Below are 10,132 nucleotides of genomic sequence, written 5' to 3' on the forward strand. Positions count from 1 at the left end.
TGGTGCTGCATGGGTTGTAACTGAGGTGAGTCATAGCTGTTACGTAATATATATGTTTGTTAGTTTTGTGGTATGTAATGGTCATACCACTAACGCAAATGTAATTGCATCTTAATATTTTTGTTTTACAAATTCTTGTTTTGGCCTACCACCTTATAAATTTAGTATGGTTTTAACATAGTTGTGCCTCCGGGCCGTGATATGATTATAACAGCCGTGTACGTGTTTGCCTTCACAAGTCTCAGTAAGTCTCCGGGCGAGTTGCATTTCTTTGGTGTTAATTTTTTTTAAGGTGTTACATCCTGTTAGAATAAGTCCTTTTCGGATGCCTTCTATTTTCCAAGCCTCACCCTTCTGAGAGCACGTTTTCACGATCATGTAATTTAAATAAATGTTGAATAACATTTTGAGATTAAAATAGTAAAATTAAATAATTCACGTAACACATTGTTTAGTAACAGGGCATAACAGAAAACATTCTTAAGTAGGTACTCTGATTCACAAAATAATAATGTTATTACAATAGGAAATATATTTTAGTTCTAATTAAATTAAATTAAAAAAAGCATGAATATAATGTTTTCTATTATTAGAAAGATTATTTAACCTATCAACGTACATCCTGACATAGTTTAATAAGATGCCATGACTTGCCACTACCGCATCCTAGTAGGTGCGAGGTAAACTAGCCCTGAAAGCTTCTAGCATTTCTCTCCAGAGCTTCCGCTGAGTGCTGAGTTATTGGATGGCGGAATGAGGAACATAAACGTTCGCTCGGGCGGGTTGGGATTAAATACGCAATGAAGAAAGCAAACAGCTATTGAGAAAAAAAATTAATTGAATTGTATTGAATGTTACACAAGTGTCCTTGCCATTGTGCATGCATGAATATGAAAAATTAAAAAGTAAAAAATTGTTTCTGGTTTGTGGAAGTGAAATATACCACAGTTAACCTGCACCCAGATAAACGGGAGTCTACTGTATTCCAAAATGTCACATAAAAAAAATTAACCCATAAGTGTATTCAATTCAATATGTTTGGTTAATAGGTAAATGTTTTAAGACGCTACAAAATAAATCTCAAAAACAAAAATGCTTCAAGATTTAGCTAAATGATTTTTTTTTTTAAATCCTAATATGTATTTCCTCAGAAAATGACACATCAAAAAGTTGATCAGCAGCAAAGTTTTTTGCTATTAAGTTAGACGGGGGTCGAAAGTGTAAAAGATGTTCACATCTCAATTGATCCTACAGTTTTTGTGTCGATAGCTGTGAAGATGTGTCTTAGTGCAAGAACGCACTGTAATACAGCCGTGTGTTTGGAGAAGTGAGGTTCTGTCCTGCAAGCAAGTTCGAAGATAAAGGCTCTCTTGTTAAGTTATTTCCTTTGACACACATTTCTGAAAACCAGCGTGCCAATCAGTTCCGTGTTTAGCGTCCAAGTGACGCGTTGTGTTCGGTGACTCGTTACTGTTACACTTTTCACTGGTTATTTATTCACATACAGTATGAGATTTAATTTTCTATTTTTACGTGAATTACATGTGTGAAAACTATGGAAGGTGGAACAGCAAAAAGAAACTGCATTGGTAGGCTACGAGGGAGGTAGCGTAATTATGTTGCAAGTATTTGAGTATTTTCAAAAACCATGATTGTAAACAATGCAATTAAGGAAGCTTTAATCAACTCTGGCCAGCGGTAGCGATGGTGATTAAAAAGTATGTGTTACGATTAATTTCTTTATCAAGTACACTTTACAATTATCGTATGGATTTGTATCCATGAATGTGAGTGAACGGTTTCTTGTTGTACGTTACATAAAAAAAAGTGAAAATTTATTACACATTCAGAAGCATGAAATTATAAAATATTATAAATTATGATTTGAGTTCTTAAAATACTTCTTGTGCAATCAGAATTCCAAACATGGGAAAAGTCAATTGTCAGTTTATGATTCGTCACGGAGGATGCACTGCTATTTGTACGAGCGATGACTTTGCTTCTCCGGAACGGACGAGGGAGTATCCGATTGTGGACGCTTCAAACCTGCAAAAAAAAAAAAAGTCATTTTGAAAATAAAAAATACATCAGAAATGTTAACTATTTTTCCAGACAAAAATATTTTGTCTATCCTTAAAAATAAAAGCATAAAAACAATTTTTTCATACCACAGCCACATAAAAAATTAATAAATTAAGTAACTAGGCCTAAATTAAGAATGGTATTATGTATAGTTTCACGAGGTAAAAGATGATAGTAGAGAATTATTATTTGGAACTTTACATTAGCCCTCAAACATAGAGGTTGTATAAACACGCACGCACAATACTGAGTTCCTCCACGGCACCGCGACTGTGTGCTTGCACGGCTCTCAAGACCGGTCGAGAGACCAGCGCTGTTAGCCGTGACGGGCACGCCAGGTTGCAGCAAGGCTTTCAGCGCCAGTTCACATCTGTTTTTTTCTTAAGTGAATAATACTTCATTTAAAGCAAATGTTTGAAAATGAGTTAAAATTAGTAATGAAACCACTAGTAGAACAGGATTGAAAAAAATAGGGTAGTCACTTCCCTTTTATCTAAAACCGAATGTAAGTCCACTTAGAGATGTGATTATGTTATTATTATTACAATTTAATATCTAAATTGAAATAATTATGCAATATGCTTTATTCTCTAGCAGTAATAGTGTTACTTATGTAATGAAAAGCTTAATGAATTAAAAAGAGGATTTTTATGTTTTGTTTTAGCCAAACACATTTCTGTATAAACAATAAAAGTTTGGTATGTATATGATAAAGAACCCTGAAGAAAAATGAAGAACTTAGTGTAACTAAGAAACTTATCGGTACTAAATGCAAGTTCCTTCAAGACTACACAGTATAAATAGCCCCAGAGACATTCTAAGAAACTGAAGCTAGTTTTGTTGATAAGAATGAATTAGAGAGCGCCTCCCTACGACATCAGGCCACTGAACAGTGGTGTGAAGTGCCTGCCTGTCTGCAGCAGTACCTTTCACCCTCGTGGACGCAGCATCTGACGCAGCCATGAAGGTCCTCTGCAGTCTGCCCTTCTGCCTCTCCCTGTAGTCCTCCACCACGCCTGCGGCCAGAACCGCTGCCTTCCTCATAGTCTCCTCCGGGTACCTCCGCACACAACACCCACGCACGTCACGCAAGCAACACAGCCATGAGGGTCCTCTGCCTCTCCCTGTAGTCCTCCACCACGCCCGCGGCCAGCACCGCTGCCTTCCTCATGGTCTCCTCCGGGTACCTCCGCACACAACACCCACCACACACCACGTCACGCAAGCAACACAGCCATGAGGGTCCTCTGCCTCTCCCTGTAGTCCTCCACCACGCCCGCGGCCAGCACCGCTGCCTTCCTCATGGTCTCCTCCGGGTACCTCCGCACACAACACCCACCACACACCACGTCACGCAAGCAACACAGCCATGAGGGTCCTCTGCCTCTCCCTGTAGTCCTCCACCACGCCCGCGGCCAGCACCGCTGCCTTCCTCATGGTCTCCTCCGGGTACCTCCGCACACAACACCCACGCACGTCACGCAAGCAACACAGCCATGAGGGTCCTCTGCCTCTCCCTGTAGTCCTCCACCACGCCCGCGGCCAGCACCGCTGCCTTCCTCATGGTCTCCTCCGGGTACCTCCGCACACAACACCCACGCACGTCACGCAAGCAACACAGCCATGAGGGTCCTCCACCACGCCCGCGGCCAGCACCGCTGCCTTCCTCATGGTCTCCTCCGGGTACCTCCGCACACAACACCCACGCACGTCACGCAAGCAACACAGCCATGTGGGTCCTCTGCCTCTCCCTGTAGTCCTCCACCACGCCCGCGGCCAGCACCGCTGCCTTCCTCATGGTCTCCTCCGGGTACCTCCGCACACAACACCCACCACACACCACGTCACGCAAGCAACACAGCCATGAGGGTCCTCTGCCTCTCCCTGTAGTCCTCCACCACGCCCGCGGCCAGCACCGCTGCCTTCCTCATGGTCTCCTCCGGGTACCTCCGCACACAACACCCACCACACACCACGTCACGCAAGCAACACAGCCATGAGGGTCCTCTGCCTCTCCCTGTAGTCCTCCACCACGCCCGCGGCCAGCACCGCTGCCTTCCTCATGGTCTCCTCCGGGTACCTCCGCACACAACACCCACGCACGTCACGCAAGCAACACAGCCATGAGGGTCCTCCACCACGCCGGCGGCCAGCACCGCTGCCTTCCTCATGGTCTCCTCCGGGTACCTCCGCACACAACACCCACGCACGTCACGCAAGCAACACAGCCATGAGGGTCCTCTGCCTCTCCCTGTAGTCCTCCACCACGCCCGCGGCCAGCACCGCTGCCTTCCTCATGGTCTCCTCCGGGTACCTCCGCACACAACACCCACGCACGTCACGCAAGCAACACAGCCATGTGGGTCCTCTGCCTCTCCCTGTAGTCCTCCACCACGCCGGCGGCCAGCACCGCTGCCTTCCTCATGGTCTCCTCCGGGTACCTCCGCACACAACACCCACCACACACCACGTCACGCAAGCAACACAGCCATGAGGGTCCTCTGCCTCTCCCTGTAGTCCTCCACCACGCCCGCGGCCAGCACCGCTGCCTTCCTCATGGTCTCCTCCGGGTACCTCCGCACACAACACCCACGCACGTCACGCAAGCAACACAGCCATGAGGGTCCTCTGCCTCTCCCTGTAGTCCTCCACCACGCCCGCGGCCAGCACCGCTGCCTTCCTCATGGTCTCCTCCGGGTACCTCCGCACACAACACCCACGCACGTCACGCAAGCAACACAGCCATGAGGGTCCTCTGCCTCTCCCTGTAGTCCTCCACCACGCCCGCGGCCAGCACCGCTGCCTTCCTCATGGTCTCCTCCGGGTACCTCCGCACACAACACCCACCACACACCACGTCACGCAAGCAACACAGCCATGAGGGTCCTCTGCCTCTCCCTGTAGTCCTCCACCACGCCCGCGGCCAGCACCGCTGCCTTCCTCATGGTCTCCTCCGGGTACCTCCGCACACAACACCCACGCACGTCACGCAAGCAACACAGCCATGAGGGTCCTCTGCCTCTCCCTGTAGTTCTCCACCACGCCCGCGGCCAGCACCGCTGCCTTCCTCATGGTCTCCTCCGGGTACCTCCGCACACAACACCCACGCACGTCACGCAAGCAACACAGCCATGAGGGTCCTCTGCCTCTCCCTGTAGTCCTCCACCACGCCCGCGGCCAGCACCGCTGCCTTCCTCATGGTCTCCTCCGGGTACCTCCGCACACAACACCCACGCACGTCACGCAAGCAACACAGCCATGAGGGTCCTCTGCCTCTCCCTGTAGTCCTCCACCACGCCGGCGGCCAGCACCGCTGCCTTCCTCATGGTCTCCTCCGGGTACCTCCGCACACAACACCCACGCACGTCACGCAAGCAACACAGCCATGAGGGTCCTCTGCCTCTCCCTGTAGTCCTCCACCACGCCGGCGGCCAGCACCGCTGCCTTCCTCATGGTCTCCTCCGGGTACCTCCGCACACAACACCCACGCACGTCACGCAAGCAACACAGCCATGAGGGTCCTCTGCCTCTCCCTGTAGTCCTCCACCACGCCCGCGGCCAGCACCGCTGCCTTCCTCATGGTCTCCTCCGGGTACCTCCGCACACAACACCCACGCACGTCACGCAAGCAACACAGCCATGAGGGTCCTCCACCACGCCGGCGGCCAGCACCGCTGCCTTCCTCATGGTCTCCTCCGGGTACCTCCGCACACAACACCCACGCACGTCACGCAAGCAACACAGCCATGAGGGTCCTCTGCCTCTCCCTGTAGTCCTCCACCACGCCCGCGGCCAGCACCGCTGCCTTCCTCATGGTCTCCTCCGGGTACCTCTGCACACAACACCCACGCACGTCACGCAAGCAACACAGCCATGAGGGTCCTCTGCCTCTCCCTGTAGTCCTCCACCACGCCCGCGGCCAGCACCGCTGCCTTCCTCATGGTCTCCTCCGGGTACCTCCGCACACAACACCCACGCATGTCACGCAAGCTACGCAGTCAGAACATAGTCACTGTTCATTAAAAATTACGAGGTTTTTGGATCCCAAGGTTTTACCTAGCTGATAATGTTAGGTGACCATAAAGAAAGCTAGCATGATAAGACATATGGAAGGGTACCTCGTCATTAAAAACAGGATCGAATGAATTAGGGCATAATGTCTGATCATCATATGAGGTAATTAGGGTCTGTCACTAAATATGCTAATTTATTATTCTAATTGATTAAAAAATAAAGTAAATATTTATAATGTAAATAATTTTACATATGGGAACATAACCTCACTTATATAAAAAAAAGTTTACATATAAAAAAAAAATTTTGAAAAAGTTTATGAACACAATCTCTATCACTAATATACACAATAAATACATATTTTTTTTAATGATATGGACCAGTAGTCAATATAAGTACAAAAGGCGGCTCCGTGTTCTTAACCTTCAGCCTCCCCCTCCTCATGAGCATGACCGAGACAACTCCCGCGCAGCTGCAGTTACGACCAGTCCATGGCAGACGGCCGACGTGTAGCACGTGCTGCGTGAATGTGTGGGAGTGACCCGCTACGTGAACACCTTTCCAGATCACGACAGACTGTGATGCATTTGGGATGCAGTTTCCTTGGAGCACTATCCCCGTTACTTAAAACTTTCTCTCTCCCCTATCACTCTCCCCTCCAATTGTCATCCTCTTATTCACCATTAATTTCTTGGTGAATATGACCATTCTTGCCTTACCCACGTTGATCCTCATTTCATTCCTTTCCGATCATTTTTTCAATCTGTCCAGGTCCTCCTGCAATCCTCCCTTATCTGCATCTCCATTCAGCAGTCATCTGCACAGAGTTGAATGTTCCCTTTTATACCATCTTCTGTATCATTAACCATGTTGGTGAAGAGCAATGGACTCAGTACACTACTCATTGGTACCCTGATGTAACGCTGCTCTCCTCCGACAATTTGTTTCCTACTTGTACTGCCACACTCCACCCCAAAACCCTCCTACCCCTTACCATCTTCTAAAACAGCTAACATGACACCCCACTCTCTGCGTTTCACATGAAGGTAAATATGTAGTTGGGCGGTATTTGCGAAAATAAATGCTAAAAATCCGAAAATACCTTTATTATATGCTCTTCAACTTCCTCTTTTCAAAACAACCGGCGGAGATAAGAATTTCCAAATACTTTAGGAGATATTGAATTTTTTAATTTTGCAATACAAGACCTGTGCAACAATTCGACTGTTAAATTTTTGTTATTTTGCCGTGTGTTCGTGAATGCGTAATTAATAAAATGGTTGATTAGGTCAGGTCAGTTACATTATAAATACTTTCAAACTAAGGTGATATTAAAAATAATGTAAATTAATTTTAATTATTCTTTAGTTTTAAATTATTTATAATGTAACTGACCTGACCTAACCAACCGGGACAAAGGATGGACAGTAGGAACTCAACGTAATTTTTTTTTTTTACTTATTACTTGCGCAACAATATTCAAATAACAAATAAGACTTTAAAATTAGAAAATTAAAAAACTCACCTAAGTTGGAGGCGGTAATTAAACACTGTTTTAAACAATAAGTGAACTAAATAATCACGTATTGGTTCATTTTAATTCTGGCCTATCACGAAAAATCACGTGATATCATTATCCAATAAAATAAATATAGTTTAAAAAACTAAAGAAACATGCTTTTAAAGATTATCAAACTAAAAAGTAAAAAATAATTTTAAAATTAAATTTATGACAATAGTATATAAGCAATACTAGTATAAATGAGAAAAAAGCTTGAGGCGCTTTGTGCCATATTTTTTGAATATTAAGCGCCCCATGCTTTTTTCTCATTTATACTAGTATTGCTTATATACTATTGTCATAAATTTAATTTTAAAATTATTTTTTACTTTTTAGTTTGATAATCTTTAAAAGCATGTTTCTTTAGTTTTTTAAACTATATTTATTTTTAACTTTTTAGTTTGATATTCTTTAAAAGCATGTTTTTTAGTTTTTTAAACTATATTTATTTTTAACTTTTTAGTTTGATATTCTTTAAAAGCATGTTTTTTTTAGTTTTTTAAACTATATTTATGTATAATTATCATAGGGAAATGAGTTACCGACACTACCTATTACCATCTGAGTTAACTATTTGGAGTTGCAACGTCACAAAGAAATGGTAAAGTCTCTACGAATCATTTGCAGTTAGATGTATGGATATAATATTAGAATTTACCGGGGAAAAAAAAACATTTTTTTTTTCGGCGTGGCCGGGAGTAGAACCCACGATCGTTGAATCCGAAAACTGACGTCACAGAAGTTGCGCGCCTTAGACCGCTCAGCTAACGAACGTAATGAAGTGGATGGGACATTTTACAGTGATGAGTCACTCACTCTTAGTCGAAAGAGTTACAGACGGACAGACAAACATACAGGTGAAGCTAATATAAAGCATGTAAAAATAGATACTCGTAAACAAGAAACAATGTTAAACGCCACATGAATGCACTGGTATTGTGATGAAATTTAATAATTTGATATCTCCTAAAGTATTTGGAATTTCTTACCTCCGCCACTTTAAATGAAAAGAGGAAGTTGAAGAGCATATAATAAAGGTAATTTTGGATTTTAACATTTGTTTTCGCAAATACCGCTAAACTACATATTTACCCACATGAACCCCTACTGGCCCATGCAGCCTCTCATACCAGTGCCTATTGTGAACTATTTGTCGGTAGCTTTCTGGGTCCTCTTTCTTTAGTAATACCCCAAGCATTAAGCAAGAGTTAACAGAGACCTTGTGTAAATGTTTATCGCAAGGTAAGATTGTAACTAGCCAAATAAATTACATGGATTTAGCTGTTAAAAATACTGTGTTGTGTATGTGAAAAGCTTATATACATTATGGCCAAGCCTTAAAATGATGAAATATTATACTCACACTATTTACTAATTTTAATTATAAACTGGTAATGAGAAGAATAAACTAAAATGCTGTAAAACGGCGTGACGTTCATAAATTACCTGCATCCCAGAAACTCTATATTAGTAAATGTTTGAGCTAAGCAAACTAATTCATCTTCTGGAAAATTATTCTTGTGAGCAACAAGAAATTTTCTGCGTAATTCCCAATGTTCATCACACTCAAATTGCGTCCTATACTTGTCCACATCAGTTATATAGGCAGTCATCTTTGTTTGTTAGTTATTTTTGTTTTGATTTGTGGTTCTAGAACTAAACAACAATCAGTGCCTATTAGTGAAAAAATGTTATAACCATTAAAAAAAAAAAAAAAAAAAACCTGTTGCATTTGATAAGAGCAAAAATATAAGATATTATAAAAAGGTTTTCACTTTATGATTATTTCCTTGTGAAGACTTACAAATGCATGAAAAAATTTATTTTAGTGGAATATTAATAGCACAGTTTCAAGAATAATTTTAAGCTCTAAAACTTAGGTAACACAGCAAATTACACGATCATTTTTCTAAATTTAGAGACAAATTATATTTTCTACTTTCAACAGCTGATATATAACTAGAGTACCTTTGTCGTCGTCACTCCGAAGGCCATAAAGCCCGGCCTCCACCCGCTAGTATTAAACCCTGCTAACGGAACGCACCCCTAGCCCATGTCACGTGAGTCAAGCGAGCCGTCGACGCCGGTGAGTGCCTTCACAGATTATGTCCATATGCCAACATCACCAAACAGTTCTCATGCATGATAAATTGCTGTGAGTAATTAAGCAAATTTAATTAACAGAACAACCCTTAATAGTGATAGTGAGTTGTAGGGGTGCAGCGGTTTACCCCGTGGGAAACCGCAATAAATAAACGTCCGGAACGTATCTTGCGGCCTTCCGCCAATAATTAACTACAGTGTTAATCAACCTAATTTACCTCCCTGTTTTTACTTGCAAATAGCCACTGGAGTAGTCAACAAGTGATAGACAGTCTCCAGCTTGACTTTTTATTTTCAAATATTATTTATCTCAATTTTATTATGCATTATTATTATAGGCCTTCCGCCAACTAATTCAGACAGATGTCATTA

General features: G+C 43.5%; 1 protein-coding gene across 1 annotated transcript; it reads right to left on the reverse strand.

Moving 5' to 3' along the window:
• Positions 1-1,725: 1,725 nt before the first annotated feature.
• On the reverse strand, positions 1,726-9,307 carry LOC134537314 (partner of xrn-2 protein 1-like). The gene is made up of 3 exons (XM_063377612.1): positions 9,104-9,307; positions 3,009-3,142; positions 1,726-2,046 (listed from the first exon to the last, which is right to left on the reverse strand). The coding sequence occupies exons 1-3, from the start codon at positions 9,268-9,270 to the stop codon at positions 1,976-1,978; spliced, it is 372 nt and encodes a 123-aa protein (XP_063233682.1). The 5' UTR covers positions 9,271-9,307; the 3' UTR covers positions 1,726-1,975.
• Positions 9,308-10,132: the final 825 nt, after the last annotated feature.

This window comes from Bacillus rossius, chromosome 12 (assembly GCF_032445375.1).
Source record: "Bacillus rossius redtenbacheri isolate Brsri chromosome 12, Brsri_v3, whole genome shotgun sequence".
Taxonomy (NCBI): Eukaryota; Metazoa; Arthropoda; class Insecta; order Phasmatodea; family Bacillidae; genus Bacillus; species Bacillus rossius.